We start from the raw sequence: 18,264 nt of genomic DNA, 5'->3' as shown, positions 1-18,264 counted from the left end.
ATATTCAGTGAGACTCCTGCGGCAGTCTGCCAGCCCGTCTTGCTGCATCAGCAGCTCGATACAAGTTGGCAAGGCTCTTTCAATCTTGGCGTCTTTTTGTGGCCCGCTAGCCATGTTGGACAAGGCGGCCATCCGGGCGGCTCGCGACGCAAATTTGGCAGCTTGCAGAATGCCAAGGCTACGGTTGATCCTGTTTGCGCTCTGCGCGACACTCTGGACTCTGTGGCAGGTCCCGGCCGTTCGTGATCAGCTCAACACAACAGAAGTGTGTCAGAGCTAGGCAAGCGTCTTCTCGGCACTGATGTGTCATATTTTGCAGCGTCTACAATCCTTGCAAGCGTCATATCGGCGCTTAGCTGCTCGGTCGGACATCCATATCGCACTCACGCTTGACTCGGACGATGTCATCGGAAGTCTTGCTCTCATCAACTCGACTATTCAAAGAGGTTCTTCGGACACACGTTCTCGACTGCAATGGCATATCATCTCTACAAGTCAAGAATCTTCAGAAACGTTGCGGCGCTTGCTACGCACGCGTTTCAATGGCATCCGGTTACAAACGTACACTATCTCGCCGAACATGGTGCCTTTGCCGGCGCAGCTTCAGGCGGGTCATCGCAACAACAGCGATGTCGAGCCAATCGTCGATGCGCGGTACATGTTCGGTCAGCTGTTTCCCGACTTTGATCGCGTAATCTATCTTGATCAGGACACCCTCGTCCTGAAGGACATCGGACGGCTTTGGCGACAAGACATGTCAGGCCGACCGTTGGCAGGAGCAGAGCTATGCCGCGACGCTGCTCTGTTCAGAAAGCAATCCGACATGCGCGAGAATCTGCTCGATGGATTCCACCGTGATAGATGCACTCTCAATGATGGGGTGCTGCTGTATGACCTCACGCAGTGGCGAGATGGCCGCTTTGCAAGTGAACTCTGCGGCTGGATCAGCACTGAGACGAATACTAAGCTTGACAGTCTCGGCTCGCACGCGCCTTTCAATTCTGTGTTCTATCGAAACTACGAGGTTCTCGACGATTCGTACAACCTTATGGATCTTGCCGGCCTAAAGGACGACGAGGGACTGCCCATCACGCGAAGCGCGCAGGACGTGGAGGATGCAGTCGTGCTGCATTGGAACGGCATCTTCAAGCCATGGATGTGCACTGTCAGTTCAAGGGCTGATTGATCGAGGAGAGCTGACGATCATCCCAGATTTATTATTCAGAGCTCTGGCAGCAGTTTGTGCCAGACTATACCTCCTTCGTCGGTCTCGATGTTACTTCGCAAGAGTCATATGCCCGCGTGTGCACAGAAGGCATCTGGACTAGCGACGAGTCATTATCCCATCACGAAGAGCAGTTCACTGTCGTCATTGTATCTCACGCCCGCGAAGACAATCTCATGCGAATCGCCCATCATTTGCGAGAGAGTAATCTCATCCGCGACATCATCATCGCCTGGAACAACCAGGACCATCCGTGCCCAGCTTCGTTACAGCATCTAGCGATATGCGTGCAGCAAGAGTCGAATTTAGTTCACAACCGGTTCAAAGTATGGCAACACGTCGTGACAGACGCAGTGTTACATTATGATGACGACATCATTATTCCTCTGGCAGACTTAGAAGCTGGCTTCAGGATCTGGCGGCGGCATAGAGACCAGCTACTTGGCTTCGAACCTCGCGTGATAGACTGCGCGGATCCCAATGATATGGAATCGTGTCACTACCGCTTCCAGATGCGACAAGCTCACTTCGACTTGGTCGTACGTCCTGTATGCTTTAAAGAGCGACCTCTGCTGACCTAGGCTTGTCAGATTGGCAAAGCATTTTTCACGCATGTGCGATATATGGAAGATTACAGCTCGAGCAATGTCTTGATGAACCTCACGAAGAAAACGCCCTGCGAGGATCTGGCGATGAACTTCCTTGCGGGCAGTCTATCGCACAAGCCGCCGCTATGGATGTAACAGAGTTATTTGCGTGGTCGTCAAGCGCGTGCTAATGGAAGCCTGCAGGAAATCCAACATTACGGAAATAACCTCGACCATGTTGTGCGTCCGCTGCTCAGCGCGCTCGTCCCGTTCTCTGACATAGATCTGCAGCACCGGGCTATCTCAGGGTATCAAGTCGGCGATCTGGCGTGACGCGCGGCATGACTGCATCAGGCAGCTGCACGCGATCTTCGGCAAGCGCACCGTCTGGCCGCAACGGTCCAAATTTCAGCGCCATCCTACCTTGTCAGATCGCATATTGAAATTGCAAATACCACCTGGCGACTCCTGGTGTTCCGACAAGGACGGCGCGCGGTGTAAGTGACCCTTCTTCGTCCCGTTCTCGGGCTGATCTCGGTGACACCCAGATTGTCGCCAACCATAGAGTTGTCGATGATGTATTGGGTGTTGTTCTGAATTTCTTTTGACGCCGCTCCCGTGGTCTGAATTAGCCAACCGATCATCGAAGCCAAGAGGTAGGGCAGCCGCGTAAGTTCGGCGCGTCACGTCGCTAGAACTCGATCGCATTCCCATCTGCGAGGACGCTTTGCCATCCTAGCAAATCAAGCCCACGTCGATGGTGTTTGCGACCAGCGCGCTTGTGTATACCCAGTGACGGCCTTGCGGCGTCTTCACAGCTGGTCTCGCTATACGAGCCGCTCAAAGCAAGCTGGCAAGGCTCTTACGCCAGAGTCGTCGCGTTCTCTCGGGCCTGCTGGCCATGCTAGACAGCCCGGCGGCCATCCGAAAAGCTCGCGACGCAGTGCCGGCAGCTTGCAGGATGCCGAAGCTACGGCTTGCTCTCTTTGCGCTCTGCGCGACCGTCTGGGCCCTTATGCAGATTCCGGCCGTTCATGATCAACTTGCTGATCAGCTCACCGCGCCAGAGGTATGTCAGAGCTGCGTGACCGTTCGTCCATCTCTGATTGTGTTTGTGGTCCAGCGTCTGCGACCTTTGCAAGCATCATATCGGCGCTTGGCTGCTCGGTCGGACATCAATATTGCGCTCACGCTCGACTCAGACTATGTTATAGGAAGTCTTGCTCTCATCAACTCAACCATCCAGACAGCTTCTTCGGATACGCGGTCTCGATTGCAATGGCACATCGTCTCCACGAGCCAAGAATCTTCGGAGAGGCTACGGCGCTTGCTACGGACGCGCTTTAGAGGCATCCGATTAAAAACGTATACGATTCCGCCGGACTTGGTGCCTTCGACGACGAAAGTCTGGGCAGGCTATCGAAGCGACAGCTTGAGCAAGCCGATCGTGTATGCGCGATACATCTTTGGTCAGCTGTTCCCCGACTTTGATCGCGTCATCTACCTCGATCAGGACACCCTCGTCCTGAAGGATATCGGAAGACTGTGGCGGCAAGACATGTCAGGACGGCCGGTGGCAGGGGTGAGGTTATGTCGCGACGCTGCTCTCTTCAGAAAGCAGTTCGTCATGCGCGAGAACGTGCTCGATGGGTTTGATCACGACGAATGCACACTCAACAATGGCGTGCTGCTGTATGACCTCACGCAATGGCGAGACGGTCGCTTTGCGAAAGAGCTCTTCGGCTGGACAAGTGCCAATGCAGACACAAAGCTGTACAGTCTAGGTTCGCAGCCGCCCTTCAATCTTGTATTCTACCGGAACTACAAGGTTCTCGATGATTCGTACAACCTCATGGATCTCGCCGGCCTAAAGGACGACAGGAAAGTGCCCATCACACGTAGCGCGCAGGACGTGCAGAACGCAGTCGTGCTGCACTGGAATGGCGTCTTCAAGCCGTGGATGTGTAAGGTCGGTCTGCTTACCAATTTGAACAGGTTTCGGCACTAATGCTACATGCAGATGTACTGGGCAGAGCTGTGGCAGCAATATCTACCAGACTACGAGCACTACCTACCTCACGACCCAAAGACGCTCGACGGCTACCTAAAGACATGCGATGACGGCGTTGTCACCGAAGGTCATCAGGTCTCGCGGGAGCAAAGCGGCTTCACTGCCATCATCTCAACGCGAGGCAAGGCAGATTCGATCTTAAAAATTCTGCGAACGCTCCGACACAGCACTTTCTTGCGGGACGTCATCGTCATCTGGAACAATCCCAACAAGGAATGCCCGGCGTCGCTGGGAACGGTGACGCAATGCATACAAGGCACGTCAGACGGTTCGATCAGCTGGCATCAAGCATGGCCATACATCAACACGAAGACCGCTCTTTTGCTGAACGACGAGACAATCGTGCTCACAAGCGACCTCGACGCCGCATTCCAGACTTGGAGCGCATTCCCCGATCAGTTGCTGGGATTTGAGCCTCGCGTTCTCGCTTGCGAACAAAATAGTTGCGAGTCAAGTCGGCTGCTGAGTGACGGCCAGTTGAATCACCTCGTACGTCGTTCAGCGACCTGGGGCGCCTCAGCTACATGTACTGATTTGTGCGCGCAGTCGAGCAACGCAATCTTTACCCATGTCAGATATCTCGAAGAATTCTCGAGGGCTTTTGGGCAAAACAAGGCACTGGATGCCTCTTGCACCGATCTCGCATTCAGCTGGCTCGTCTCGTACCTGTCGGCCAAGCCACCTCTCTACTTGTGAGTCATCGGCGGCTCGCCTATGACACTCGAGACTGATCACGCGCTGCCCATCGCAGTAAAGCAAACCTGACTTTGACTTCCTCGAGCGCACGGTAGGTCTTCGCTCTTACGACCCAGCAGAAAGCTCATCTGGAGTTGCAGACCGGATCGAGCGTCGCCCGTACCTTCTGCTGTCACATCGTGCACCTACGACCTGCGTCACCGCTTCGGCAGGGATTCTCTGCAGAACGCGACCGCTTATCATCATTTTGATCGCATCACACAACAGATTACGAAAAGTAGTATCCCTCTGTCGGACTGCGTTGCCTATGACAGACACGGTCCACAAGATCCTACCACTTGCTTGCATTAGACCTCATACACTAGACCGCCTGTTGTTGTGCTTATACATACACCATGAAAGGTGCTGATCGCTCATCGAAGCATGCATGGAGCCCTCGACAGCAGCTCTGAAGTTTGAAGACCGGACGCATTGCGATGACACCATGACGCGATCGCGTTGGCAATCCGGGCAAGCAATCCTCTCCAGCTTCAGGCCGCCTAGCCTCACCGGCTCGCTCTCTCCATCGCAGCCGACGCTCGTCTGAATCTGTGCGCTCGGCGATCCTCCACCTCGGCTGTTAGCGCGTAGCTCAGTAGCAAGATGGGCGCAGGTGTAGTCTTGCTCGTGGTATGTCCAAGGCTGCAGAAGCATGGCCAAGCCCACTGAGCGCCCGAGCAGGCTTTTGTGGCATGGTTCGGCCTCAATCGGTTCAGGCTGTTCCAGAAGCACCAGAGGGAGATCAGCTTCCTTGCCGGCGTGCGCATGTTCATCTTCTTCCAAGTAGGCTGGCCCCTGCCGTTCAGCCAGACGAGACTGACATGACGAGTGCAGATTCCAGTCGTTGGCGATGCTCTGCCACCCATAGAGGGTCTCACCGTCCCTAACCCCGAGTCACTGCAGCACGACGACTTTAATACCTACGTCAAGTACGGCTGGGATTGCTTCAGTATCGTCGGATTTCTCTTCGGACAGTGCATCCTCTATTGCGCCAATACATCGGCCATCAAGGACCTCTCGTCTGTACGCTCAAAGTTCGGCAAGCACACGGCGGTCTACGATTCGCTGCGGCTGCTCGGCGACAATGTCGTCACTACAGACGGCGCAGAATGGCGCGTCCACCGACGGGTCACCTCGCCCGCGTTCAGTGAGGCCAACAACGAGCTCGTCTTCTCAAGCGCAGTCAAGATCGTCCGCGCTTGGTCGGACGAGCTTGTCGCGAACAGCGATGCACAAGGCGTTGCGCTCGATAAGGATCTGCTAGAGAATACCGTAAAGATTGCTCTCATGGTCTTCTCGGCTGCTGCGTTTGGCTACAATCTGCCATGGGATGACGAGGAGGCGCTCAAGCCTGCACCAGGCCATAAGCTCAGCTTCAGGAGCGCACTGTCGGGCAGTGTTGATTACCTGCTCCCCCGGATTGTCGCGCCGAAATGGGCGTACAAGCTACCAATTCCATGGCTTCACGGCAAGCTCGCGAAGACTGAGCTCATCTATACCGAGCTCGAGGACTATCTCGTCAAATTCTTGGAGACAAAGGACAGCAATCAGTCAAAGGACTTGCTTAGCTTGCTCGTCGCATCTGCCGCCGAAGAGCACGAAGGCCCGAAACTCACCCGTCGAGAGCTTATCGGCAATCTCTACGTATTCTTGATTGCTGGCCACGAGGTGAGATACTCCTCGCTGCCAGACATAGCCAAGCTTATCAACAAACGTGTTCTGCAGACATCTGCCCATACCCTGTGCTTTGCTTTCGCTCTTCTTGCGCTGTACCCGGATAAGCAGCAATTGCTATTTGAAGAGGCAAGGAAGATTTGGCCCACGCTGGACAGCGAGCCACAATACTCAGACATCGCTAAGTTGGCATACACACAAGCTGCCATGCACGAGACGTTGAGGATGTACCCGCCAGTCGCATACATTCCCAAGATTGCGCATCAAGACACCGAACTCACTGCGTACAAAGTCACGCCTGGCGACCATCAAGAGGAGAGAGAAGCGCGCACGTTCAGGGTGCCAAAGGGGACCTGGATCAATATCGACGCCGTAGCAATACTGAACGATCCAAAGCACTGGGGCGGACGTTTTGGCAATAGCACGAGAAATTTCCAGCCTGAACGATTCATAGATACCGATGATTACAGATGGAATCGCGATGCCTTTGTCGCCTTCTCTGCCGGACAGAGATCTTGTCTGGGCATGAAGTTCGCCCAGGTAGAAATCATCGTAGCGCTGGCATGGATGGTCAGACGGTTCGAAATCAGTCTGCCGGACGAGATGAAGAAGGCGGGTGAGACACATGCACAGCTGCGCGACCGGGTGCTAGCGTTCCATAGTCGATTGACGACCACGCCCACGACACATATAAGACTTGCATTCTCACAGCGTGCACAATGATGGAATGTTATGCTCTTGTCATCTTGTTGTCACATTGCATATTGCATAGCAGGTTTCATTCGTTAGTCATCTTCCGGCCCACTGATCAAGGCTTTGATCGGCGGTTTGCCGTCGTCTCCCTTCCCTTCGATCATGGCATCAAACGCCTTCTTTGCGTCTTTGAACTTGTAGCGATGTGTCACGAGAGGCTTGAGATCAATCTTGCCTTGCGATACGAGATCGATGGCGAGATCGTACACGCCCGGGCCGTAACGGAAGGAGCCCTTGTAGACGAGCTCTTTGCACAGAAGCGTCGTGACGGGCAGAACGACATTCTCGCTGCCCATACCGACCTGGACGACTGTTCCACCCTGTCTTGCGAGGCAGATGGCCGTCTGAATGCAGGGAGGTGCGCCCGTGCAGTCGAGGATGAGATCAATCGCCTCTGCGCCGCCTTCGGTGATTCCAAGCTGTTTGGAGATTTCCTCCGCGTTCCTGCGGGCGTAATCGATCGGGTCTTCATCTTTCCCGGGCTTGGTAGGCAGATAGATGTCTGTCGCTGCGTAGCTTTTTGCAAAGTCGAGCCTGCTCTGCTGGACGTCGATAGCAATGACGCGACGGGCCGAGAAAGCTTTGCAAGTCGCCATACTGAGCAGACCGACGGGGCCACAGCCGAAGATGACGACGTTCTGATTACCCGTCACTTGACCGACTCTGACTGCGCTCTGTACTGCTACCGCCAGGGGCTCGATGAGAGCACCATCTTCTAGTGAGACATGCTCAGGCAGCTTGTAGGCGAGATCAGCAGGAAGCTTGTAGAAAGTCGCTAGCGTGCCATCAAAGGGCGGTGTGGCCGCGAAGATGGTGTTCGGGCAAAGCTCGTACCGTCCACGCCTGCACTCCTCGCACGTCTTGCACGTCTCGCCAGGCTCGAGCGCGACGCGATCGCCTTTCTTGAGGTGCTTGACGTCAGAGCCGACTCTGACGACGATGGCGGAGCTCTCATGGCCCAGGATCATGGGTTTCTTGACGATGAAGTGGCCAATCTTGCCGTGGAGCAAGTAGTGTACATCCTGTCCTTCGCACGATCTTAGCGCTGTGGCGCGCGTCAAACTCGAGCAACGTACGCTGCCGCATATTCCTGTCTTCTTGGGTGCAACGAGAACTCTGCGCTCTGTCGTCAGCCTGCTAGGAGGACATGTCCGCCCACGCACTCGTCTGGCTTGAGTTTCTCGTCCGCCTTGAGTCCGTCGGATGTGAGTTCCAAATCCTTGACGCCCCTGAGAGTCAGCGCTTGTAGCGTCGTCGGAATACGTGTGTCGTCTGCTACCATCTTGAGGCCTACGGTGAGCGTCTTTTGGAGGGGTGACGATGCGGAGAAAGTGCGAGTGGCGTTGATCTTTGACATCTCGAAAGCAAAGCAAAGCGCGTCGAGGCGCGGCACAACACCATACGGGCGGTGGCATACGACCGATCAGTGCATTCAAGGCACTACTAGCCCACCAGTGGCACGTCTTCTGGTCGTCGCGTAGGCCAGGGCGACTTGTGCACCCCTCTGGTCGTCGAAACGCCGGAAGCTGCGACACTCGTCGTTTTCCTCTCGACGACAGCTCTTCAGACGGATTCCTTCGCTCTGGCGCCCTCACGGAATGCACAGCAGCCTGTAGCACACATCAGTGGCGCTTCCTTGACGCACACCCCAGCACAGTGAGCCTCTCGTGTCGAGAGGGTCCGTTCGCTCTCTGCAGCATTGGCATATGCTGAGCAAAGACTGACACAGCGCATGCTCCTGGCCCTCTGTCGAGATCGTCTACCTATAGCGCTGCTTGTGACAGTAACATCGCTGTCTGTAGCAGTAGGAGCCATGGCCAATACAACAACGCCAGGGCTGGCGAGCCTGAGCAATACCTCAGCTGCTCAGGGACCTCAAGTGAATATCAAAGCGCTCGGCGGCAAGCTCGCCGTACTCGGGCATTTCAGTGGCATACAACTGTTCACGCCAAGTAAGACTGATGCCGCAGGTCAAGCTATCGGTTGGGCATCGAACGGCGCATCGACATTCTTCAGCCGGACGACCGATGGAGCGCTCACTCCACTAGGCTCTACGGACGCGCAGGGCAGCATCAACACTATCTGTACCTTTCCGAGCTCAGGACTCGTCGTTCTGGCGGGTCATTTCGAGCAGATACAAGGCGTTCCAGCGCTTAGCATAGCATCGTATGATCCCTCGACAAACGCGTTCTCAGCGCTCGGGACGGGCATTGACGATCCGAACGGCAGCGTGCTCACGCTTTACTGCGATGATGAGCATCAGATAGTTTATGCAGGTGGTCAATTTGCATCACCTGGCGCGAGTAGCAATATTGCCGCATGGACTTTCAACACCTCGACTTGGAGCGCTTTGCAAGGCTTGCCGACAGGGCTTTTCGATGGGCAGGTCAAGAGCATATCGCCCTTCATAGATGGCACCTCACTGCTCATAGGCGGCAATTTCAGCGTGCCCTACGGGCCAGACTCGACGGCCACGAAAATAATAAGCCCGGATGGCACTCCGCTCGTGCCTACAATAAGCTCAGGGACGGGTTCTAGCTCTGCTACCATTCCGAGTATGTCTGGCAGCAGTTCTCCAGCCGGGCACAGTCAACCAGCTGGCAATAATGCAGCATCGTCGACGTACGGTGGCGCAGCGAATGCGCCTAGCGCGTCACCGGCGGCAGGTGGCACATCTTCAATCGGTGCTGAGCCCGCAAGCTCGTCCCAGAGCCCCATCGCGTCCCTGGGCTCGTCTCTTGCGCCGGTATCGATTGCATGCTCAGAGATCTCCGGCGGACCCCCAACAGGCCAGACTGGCTTCTCGGATCCAAACGCAATATCCTGTCCTGCTGGCGTCGATGGTCCTGGCTCGACATGGCTGCTTGCAGACGGCAGTCCTGGCATGCTCACTGTAAGACTGCCCCAGACGGTCCAGGCTGGCGGACTCAGGCTAGGCAACACCTTCTTGGAGGGCCGCGGTCTTACCCAATTCTCGTAAGCCTCAGCATATGTGCGCGTCGTCTGCTCTGATTTCGCGCTTGATATGCAGTGTCATAGCGCTACCGAGCAGTCAAACTCTCACGCTGACTTACAACAGTGTACCGTCTGACCCCAATTCGACGACCGAGACCTGCAACACCTCTTGTCCACTAGCGCACGACGCGTCGTTACCTTATCAAGACTTCCTCTTTCCGCCAGGCACAGCCATCTCTGGCTTTCAGCTCAATATGCAAGGCTGGGCAGGCCCCGGCGCAGGTCTGCATCTATTGCAGCTTCTCAGTACTGGCTCCGACGTCTACGCGTCTGGCATACAAAGTTGGACCTGCTCGACGGGTATTGGCGCTCAACGCGCATCTTCAGACGTTCAGCTCAACACTGATCTGACTCTCAGCAACCATATGAACATTGCAGCGGACGAATTGGCAGCATTACCTTCAGCTGAGCTTGTCATGACGCCCTACGTTGCTCAATCGGGCAATTATGACCTCACCATCAACGCGCCTCCCTGTGCTGCGTTGGGCCACTGTGATCATGCAGCCGTAACAATTGCGGTTATCAGCACAGCGACAGGCCACACGCTTGCGACGCAATCCATCTTATTGCAGCCCCAAGCAAAGCTTTGGAAAGTCTATTCTGGCTTTCTACGCACCAATGAGAACGCAAAGCCGATCTCAGTCGTTCTCAGGCCACAGTATTCAGGTTCGCTCGTCAAAAGAGATTTGAGATCTGCTCTCAGCGCAACCAGTCTACACCTGATGGCAGTAACGCCTAACGGAAGCTCAGCAAATGCTGTCGGCTTGGCTCTATTCCAGTATGATACAAGCAACGGCGTTCAATCAGCGGACGGCGCTGTCAGTCAATCGACACCATTCGATGATATCGGACTTGCAATAAGCGCGGGGGCCAGCATCACCAGTATCGTGGTCGCAGATGACAATAAGCATATCTTGCTCGCTGGAGACTTTGTCTATACCAACGCGTCATCAGCCGCAAGCGAATCAATTTTAGTACTGTCTGCGAATGCAGGTCCCAGTAGCAGCGACAGTGGGCTTCAAGGCTCAGTCGACAGCATCGTCGCCTATGCCGGCCAAGTCTTTGCCGCTGGTCAATTCACTCAAACCTTCTCTGGCGCTCCAAGCAATCTCGACGGTCTTGCGCAACGAGCCTACGCTTCTGATTCTGATGTCTGGGCCCCTTTGCCGTCAGGCGGTCCATCGACTGCGCCTACCCTGCTAGCCATCAGCTCCGATGGACACGAGGCAGCAATACTAGTCGCAAGCTCCGGTGCGCTGTCGAGCTTCAGTCCTGTTTCGGGCACATGGAGCTCGGTGCACGCATTGCTGCTCGGCAATGTCACAGCAATGTCTAGCATGTCTACTGATGCCTTTGACAAATCATCGCCCACTTATCTTGCCGGCTCTATCCGAGCAGCTTCGCAGAGCTCTGCATCTCAGTCGGCATTTCTCGAACAAACATCGCAGGGGCGCAATCAGCTCCTGCCGATTGAATCTTTGGGTCTGTCAGCAGCTACGAGCAGTCACGTCAATGCGCTAGAGACGCTCGTCACACGCGCGCAGACTTTGAAGCATTCTGTGCGCGCCTTCTCGCGTGAGCTCTTTGGCCACACCAGAAATCTGCGCGCACGTGCCAGTATACCCAGTGCACCAATTCCAGCCAGTTTGTTCTCGAATGTCAGCGCACCAGAAGTCGCTGCAGCTGTCTTCTGGTCTAATCACTCGCATGAGACGATGATCCTGGGCGGGGACTTTATTGCGCAAGATGGATCAGTCAGTCTGCTAGCGTTCGACATCCACACCAATGCGAGTACTTCTTTTGGGCAAGCTATTGTGGGATCAGTCCGCTCGTTAAGCATCACAGAGAATTTACTTTACGTTGGTGGCGACTTTCACAATGACGCAACAGGAAGTCAAGGCTTCTCAGCATACGAGCTAAATACGCTGCAATGGTCTCCAATGGCGCAAGCCTTACAGCCGTACGATGCTTCGGACGTCATCGTCAATGCCGTGTCATACAATCCGCGAGATCAGTCGACTGTGCTTGTCGGCGGTCTCTTCGAATCAGCAGGCGCAATGCCTTGCTATAGCATCTGCTCATGGGACGAAAATGCGAAGCAGTGGTCCAGCATGCGCAACGGACTTCAGGGCTACGTGAGCGATATTGCTTGGGCGGTCAGCGGCAAGGATGCCGTAGCGTATGTTGTCGGATCCTTCACGCTGAATACAACAAGCAACATCGCCCAGTGGGATGCGCAGGCGGCCGATTGGGCAAATATGCCACCTTCGGACCTGCCCGGACCAGCTTCAGCTGTTACGGTCGACGACTACCAGGTCGGCAAAGTCTTTATTGCAGGCGCCTCGAGCGACGACGCGTTGCCCTACCTGTCCTTCTTCAACGGGCAATCATTCTTGTCTATCGCAACGCCATTCAGCAATGGCGGCGTCATCCAGCATATGTCTGTCCTGCCGATGTCGAGCTTACACGAAAGCAACGGTCTGCTCGAGCAGGATCGAATGCTGTTTGTGACAGGATACCTTCCCTCAGCATTTGGCAATCTTAGCGCTGCCCTCTTTGATGGAGATCAGTGGTACCCATATCTTCAAACGACCACAAGCGATGGCACAATTGGCGCCATAGCGTCGCTCTCATTTCCAGCGCCGCTTGATTCACTCTTTTCGCATCGTGAGCGGCAGGACATTGTGCATGGCCCAACTGACGTGTCAAGCAGATCGTTTGTCGGATGCAGCCATTATTGCTATCTCAATCGCTATTTCCCTTGGCGTCATCATGGCCGGCGTGTCCTTCATCCTTGGCATCCTTGCATTGATCACGAGCAGACAACGCAAGCAAGCGCAAAAGCACAAGGCTCTCCGTGACGCTGATATGAGCAAAAGTCCAGTGGTGATAGCATCGATGAAGGCGATGGCGGCGCAGGCGATCGCAAGCGGCAAGGAGGATAATGAGAGCTGTGCCAGCTCGATCATGACAGCTGAGCCGGACGAAGCCGTCCGGCAAACAAGCGCAGAGGAAGACAGCCCGCCGGTCGTTATGCATGCGCGGTGCGCATTTGACGCAGAAGTACCTGGCGAGCTGTCCCTAGCAGAAGGCGAGGAGGTCATCGTCCTTCAGGGACAAGCCAACGAGCAGTGGGTTTACGTCGCTTCGGACACGGGCAATGGCATTGTACCTAGAAACCACCTGTTGTGATATCTTTAATCGATCTGTTGAACGTCTGCGCAGGTCTGCTGCATCGAACGCTGCCTCTCAGCCAGAATGTTCTCGCCAGTCGTGCAGAGTATGGATTCGACAGTCAGAACGGATTGGTCGAGAGTCGCGTCGGCAGCATGCTGAATATCAAACGACAGACCCTTCGCGATGCGATTCGCATCTTGGTCGCAACGCAGCATGGCTTTCGTCCAGCGGCCTTGTAGTCGCCAGGCAGCGATAGCGAGGCCAGCTAGACCCACGCCAATGCCTGTGCTCTGCACTGCTACACCGATGAGCTGGAGGTAGTAGCCCAAAAAGGCCGAACTCGAGGCTAACGCCCAGAATTCGATAGACGCTCGTTGGGCGCGCACGACGAGTCGCTCTGCTGGTCCACCGGCAGCAAGAAATTGCGCACGTCTGTGTGCAACTGGCGCTGCGAGACATTGAATGTCCAGTGCGGGTCTGATCTCAGCTTGGCGGAGCTGGTTATGCAAGGTTGCAGGAAGGCTTGTGGTTGGATCGAGATTGTCGACCGTTGCAGCCAGCTTGATTGCGGCCGACGAGCGAACATCCCGGTCTGCGGCCAGACGACCGGCTAGAAAAACGAGCTTCTTTGCTACTTCGTTGTTCCAGGTTTGCGCCACGATAGACATAAAGGGAAGCAGATCGTCGCTGAGACCAAGAGGTAGTCTGGTCCAGGGGAAAGCTCTGCGAAGGTCCGATGAAGGCGCCAGTGCGCGTGAGGTCTCTGTTTCTTTCCTGATCAGTTCTACTCGGTGATTTGTTTCGTTGCGATACCGCTGGGCGTCTCGGGCGTGGTTTCTCAGCATTCGTCTTGCCAGCTCAAGCGAGGAGACCTTGTCGACGGTGTCTGCGACGACACGTGTTCTGACGCTTGCTACAAGGCCTTGTATATTCGTTAGGGCACTCAGATCCTCATCGCTGCGTGGATGGATCAGTGGATGCAGCTGAACCAATCGTGCATTCACTTCCGGCGCCAGTGCGAGCACTTCTGGTCTGACTGACGGCGGCGGGAAGTCCAATTGGTCTGCCCAATCATGCTCGATTCGTGACAGCTGGTCATCGGATACGGTTGGCGTTGAGACGAGTGCAAAGACGAGGCCTTTGCGAGGCCCTAGCGAGGCAATGAGGTCTCTCCAGGGCGAGAGAAGAGTATCTGGCTGTACTAGGACGAGCACGTTGGTGCACAGCAGAAGCTCGTCCAGCTGTCTGTCTGCCAGCTCACCATCTGAAGACGGTCTGTCAGCTCGAGCGAGAGCGAGTATCGGGCGCGTACCAACCACGCATTCGAGATAATCGCAGTCTGCGCTATACTGGTCCCTGTGCAGCTGCAGGGTGGACGAGCCATTGTCTGAAGATGATGCATCTCGGCTGTGGCCATGCTGCTGAGCCTATGACGGCCTACAGAGGGGAGGCAGACCGACCTGAGCCTTAACAAGCCCGACGCCAGATGGTCTCTCCGGTCGTGCAGTCGCCTGTTGCTCGTCTGATCCGAGGCAAAGGAGTTGTCAAGTAGGTCGGAGACAAGGCGGTAGCCTTCGTCTGCCTGAGTGCGAGCATAGACGATGGCGACTTGAGGCCGTCTTTTGGCAGAGATGGCATCATGAGCTTGCTGTAGCCGCCGGAGAAGTGCAGCACGACATGGGAGTAGACCTTGAGCTTCAATCGTATCGGACATCCGCCTGAGCTTGGCCTTTGCCTGTAAGGAAGGCGACAAGACGACGTGAGAGGATGTCCTTGCGCCATCTCTCTGTGCAACATTGACGGCAGAGCTGCTTTGCTTTCTGTGCCCCAACCTACTGCAGTCGATGCCCCTGCATCGCACAAATCGCTTTGCCAAGGCAAGCTCGATGCCTAAATGGCGGACAGAGGCAGGCATCCGACCACAAATCTCAGGCGGGCAAGCGCCAAAGCACAAAAGGAGCAGCTCACGTGACTTGGCAAGCTGGTTGGTGTCAAACAGACTCGCTCGGATGCAATAGAGCCTGAGTGTTGCGCCAGACTTGCTCAGCTAGCACGTCGAGTGGTACACTGTGCAGCTTGGCAACGACATGGGCTACCTGGCCAATCGTACAAGGCTCGTTGCGCCCTTTGACCATCTTGTCAGCTGCCCATCTCTCCTTCTTCACGGATGAAGGTCGCCAGATAGGGGCCATACCCGCTGGAAAATCGTCAAGAAGAGGTGTAGCAACGGATGTCGAGGTGATGGAGCACCATGGCGCGTCAGTCTCGAGTAGCAGCTTGTCGAGTGGCAATGACTTGACCACTTCGAGGTTCTCCGCCGTCTTGAGCGAGCAGCCGTTGACACCGATGTACAGACCCAGATCGATCAGCTCTTTGGCCTCAGCTACCGTGCCTGTGAAAGAGTGCACGACGCCAGGAAGCTGATGGGCGTCGCCTGACTGATTGAGTATGCGCACAAAATCAACATGAGCCTCGCTCGTTCGCGAGTGCAGGAACAACGGCAGCTTGAACTCCCGTGCAAGCGCAAAGTGTCGCGGAAACATGTCGAGCTGTGCTGCGCGCTCGGCATGCTCCAGTCGATCGTAGTCTAAGCCACATTCGCCCACTGCAGCCACTCGTCTAGGTTGACCCTGTTTGCGAGCGGCAATGTCTGCTTCTATGAGTGCTCGCAGATCGTCGAAGTAGCCGTCAGGCCCTCTAGCATGCTTGTAGGGCTCTGTAGCCCGACAGGGATGGCAGCCCACGGTAGCAGAGAGCTGCATGTCACTTGACTTGCTGAGCTTCTTGACCAGGTCTACCGCTTCTCTCGACCCTTCCAAGCTGTCGCCGGTGAGCATCTGACCTCGGACACCAGCTGCTGCCGCTCTGGACATGACGTGCGACAGATCATCTTGGTGCGCTCGCTTGCCACGCACAATTCCACGAAAGACTGCGATTGGGCATCGTCAGATCGAGTGCAGCTGCGAGGGAGCGTCATTGCTGACCAGGATCGGAGAGATTGGATCCGATGTCATAGAATCTCATCAGACTGAGCCTGAGGCCTGCCACTCTTGCGAGCGCTGCAACGTTTTACAACATGACGCGCGTCAGATCGCCGACTGCTGACTCGCTCTGCAGGCTTGCAATCGCCGCCCTGCTTGCGTCCGTCAGCATTGTAGCAGCAAGACTCTGACGACCTACCTCTGGGCATACAGGGCCGCTTTGCGCACGGCGTCGGCGGATGCAAAGCCATTCTGAACATAAGCTGCAGCCCACGCGCCCGCCATCGAATCGCCCGCGCCGGTATCGTTCACTATCTCGGCAGGGACAGCCGGGAAGTATTGCATCATCAGGTGCTCATTGATCACGCTGTGCTTGTCCTCTTTCGCGCCTTGAGGTCCGTTCAGTCGATGGGCGACCAGAAATCCTTGAGAGCCGCATTTGACGAGGAGCGTATCGACGAAAGCGAGCATAAAGATCGCCTGCTGGGGTATGCCTTGATCGAGCATCCAACGAGGCATACGCCTGTCTAATTTGGCGCGAAAGTCTGAGTCGATGCCCAGCAGATCGATCGAAGCAAACCATCTGTCTTCTTGGTCGAGCTGCACTTTCCTGCAGGTATCGTACATTCTGCGCAACTCGATTGCATTTGGCGTCATCATCGACAACCTGGGTTGCCGCTGCGTCTGGAAGGTATGACATATCCGGGATGCTTTGTCGAGCGATGTAGGCTCGAAGAGCGTTGCCACGCCTCTTTCGTGACAATATGCTAGCACGGAAGCAATGACTTCAGGCCGCAGATTTGCATCGAAAATTGCTATCGAGCGCTTCGACATGTCGATAACGTCGTTCAATTTGCTCTTGATCTCTTCAGCCGTGACTTGCTCGACAGAGGTCATATCGACCACGCCAGCTTGCAGAAGACCCTGCGAGTCGAGCAGTAGGTTCGCCACGCCCACGCCTCTGCTCGTCTGCAACGGCAACAGAGCATCTCTTCGCATGCCCAGCTGCTCTATAGCTTCGATCGCATAACGGGAGGCAAAGTTCGCATTGACCGGTGCGACGAGTGCGACATTCGCGCCTGGCAGTAATTTGTGGGCCGCTTCGGCGACATTGCGTGCCACGCCTCCCAACGAAAATTTGACAGTGCCAGCATATGTCGTCTTGACGAGCGCTGAAGCTGGCATGACGCTTGTGATGTCCAAAGCCATGCAGCCAATGACTGCAATTGTTCCCCTGACTTTGTTAGCGTCTGAAATTTCTTTCGGTCTCTCAGAGATGGGGGGCTGCGAAGGTGCTGGAGGGTCAAGTAGAGCGCTATAGGTTCTCGCGAGCTGAGCAGCTACTGTGACATTGTTCTCGATGAGAGCCACATTACTCTCGACAGATCGGCCCTGTGTCAATTCGTTCACACGGCCGAGTAGCCAAGGTGTGACTTCTTTACCGCTGCTAGCTATTCCTGACGCTTCGCTCTCGGCTATAGCTTGCTCTACTGCTGCCTGAAGGGGTGCCGCTCGGCTGGCATGCGGCTCAGGAATGGGCACAGCGAGAAGCATGCCTGATTCCAACCTGAGAGCTCTGGCAGCTTGCATTGCTCGAGCGCAGTCTTGCACAGTATCGAAGCGGAGAGGCGAGTTGAAGCCACTCGTGGGCGAGTAGAAGGCCGGAAAGGCAGCAGAAGAGCCCAGTGTGGCGACCGCGACACCTTGCGTCTCGAGTACTTCGAGCGAGCGACCAATGTCGAGGATGGATTTGATGCCTGCCGATACGACTGTGACGGGACACCGACCGAGCTCGATGAGATCAGCAGAGATGTCCATGCTGCTCTGTGCCCCCCTGTGCACGCCGCCTATCCCGCCCGTCGCGAAAACACTGATGCCAGCAAGGTGTGACAAGATCATCGTCGCCGAGACGGTCGTGCCGCCTAGCGTACGAGAAGCGAGGCATGCTGCAAGGTCCCTTCTGCTGACTTTTTGCTTCGACGATGCTGGCTCGGCTAATCGAGTGAGCTCAGCTTGAGATAAACCGACGAGGGCTTGGCCATCTAT

The 18,264-nt window shown here is 55.6% G+C and overlaps 6 protein-coding genes across 6 annotated transcripts; 3 read left to right on the top strand and 3 right to left on the bottom strand.

Moving 5' to 3' along the window:
* Nucleotides 1-112: 112 nt before the first annotated feature.
* Nucleotides 113-4,930, top strand: L969DRAFT_49387 (glycosyltransferase family 64 protein; the record flags this gene model as incomplete). Its single annotated transcript, XM_014712562.1, has 12 exons — nucleotides 113-265; nucleotides 320-1,165; nucleotides 1,213-1,764; nucleotides 1,816-1,964; nucleotides 2,017-2,052; nucleotides 2,104-2,309; nucleotides 2,631-2,881; nucleotides 2,936-3,781; nucleotides 3,833-4,372; nucleotides 4,430-4,575; nucleotides 4,635-4,670; nucleotides 4,720-4,930. The coding sequence occupies 12 exons, from the start codon at nucleotides 113-115 to the stop codon at nucleotides 4,928-4,930; spliced, it is 3,972 nt and encodes a 1,323-aa protein (XP_014568048.1).
* A 291-nt stretch (nucleotides 4,931-5,221) lies between these two features.
* Nucleotides 5,222-7,015, top strand: L969DRAFT_94521 (uncharacterized protein; the record flags this gene model as incomplete). The annotated part of the gene is made up of 4 exons (XM_014712561.1): nucleotides 5,222-5,248; nucleotides 5,300-5,401; nucleotides 5,453-6,286; nucleotides 6,344-7,015. 4 exons carry the CDS (start codon nucleotides 5,222-5,224, stop codon nucleotides 7,013-7,015), a joined length of 1,635 nt encoding a protein of 544 aa, XP_014568047.1.
* L969DRAFT_23901 (uncharacterized protein) lies at nucleotides 6,636-8,402 on the bottom strand (the record flags this gene model as incomplete). Its single annotated transcript, XM_014712299.1, has 3 exons — nucleotides 6,636-8,067; nucleotides 8,122-8,161; nucleotides 8,209-8,402. 3 exons carry the CDS (start codon nucleotides 8,400-8,402, stop codon nucleotides 7,078-7,080), a joined length of 1,224 nt encoding a protein of 407 aa, XP_014567785.1. The 3' UTR covers nucleotides 6,636-7,077.
* A 32-nt stretch (nucleotides 8,403-8,434) lies between these two features.
* L969DRAFT_87416 (uncharacterized protein) lies at nucleotides 8,435-13,466 on the top strand. Its single transcript, XM_014712560.1, has 4 exons — nucleotides 8,435-8,723; nucleotides 8,775-10,021; nucleotides 10,077-12,727; nucleotides 12,774-13,466. Exons 2-4 carry the CDS (start codon nucleotides 8,859-8,861, stop codon nucleotides 13,250-13,252), a joined length of 4,293 nt encoding a protein of 1,430 aa, XP_014568046.1. The 5' UTR covers nucleotides 8,435-8,723; nucleotides 8,775-8,858; the 3' UTR covers nucleotides 13,253-13,466.
* L969DRAFT_622318 (uncharacterized protein) lies at nucleotides 13,258-15,437 on the bottom strand (the record flags this gene model as incomplete). Its single annotated transcript, XM_014712559.1, has 3 exons — nucleotides 14,698-15,437; nucleotides 14,550-14,644; nucleotides 13,258-14,501 (listed from the first exon to the last, which is right to left on the bottom strand). The coding sequence occupies exons 1-3, from the start codon at nucleotides 15,150-15,152 to the stop codon at nucleotides 13,258-13,260; spliced, it is 1,794 nt and encodes a 597-aa protein (XP_014568045.1). The 5' UTR covers nucleotides 15,153-15,437.
* Nucleotides 15,229-18,036, bottom strand: L969DRAFT_17377 (uncharacterized protein; the record flags this gene model as incomplete). The annotated part of the gene is made up of 4 exons (XM_014712262.1): nucleotides 15,229-16,166; nucleotides 16,222-16,286; nucleotides 16,344-16,370; nucleotides 16,418-18,036. 4 exons carry the CDS (start codon nucleotides 18,034-18,036, stop codon nucleotides 15,229-15,231), a joined length of 2,649 nt encoding a protein of 882 aa, XP_014567748.1.
* Nucleotides 18,037-18,264: the final 228 nt, after the last annotated feature.

The sequence above is a fragment of the Mixia osmundae genome (assembly GCF_000708205.1).
Source record: "Mixia osmundae IAM 14324 unplaced genomic scaffold scaffold_5, whole genome shotgun sequence".
NCBI lineage: Eukaryota > Fungi > Basidiomycota > Mixiomycetes > Mixiales > Mixiaceae > Mixia > Mixia osmundae.
This window is presented reverse-complemented; position numbering and strand designations above follow the sequence as displayed.

Bases quoted from the DNA above. Each gene is read 5' to 3' on its own strand.
- L969DRAFT_87416 (XM_014712560.1), top strand. From the start codon at position 8,859: ATGGCCAATACAACAACGCCAGGGCTGGCGAGCCTGAGCAATACCTCA. The intron at 10,022-10,076 runs GTAAGCCTCAGC...CTTGATATGCAG, and splicing joins CGCGGTCTTACCCAATTCTC to TGTCATAGCGCTACCGAGCA. The intron at 12,728-12,773 runs GTGAGCGGCAGG...CGTGTCAAGCAG, and splicing joins TGATTCACTCTTTTCGCATC to ATCGTTTGTCGGATGCAGCC.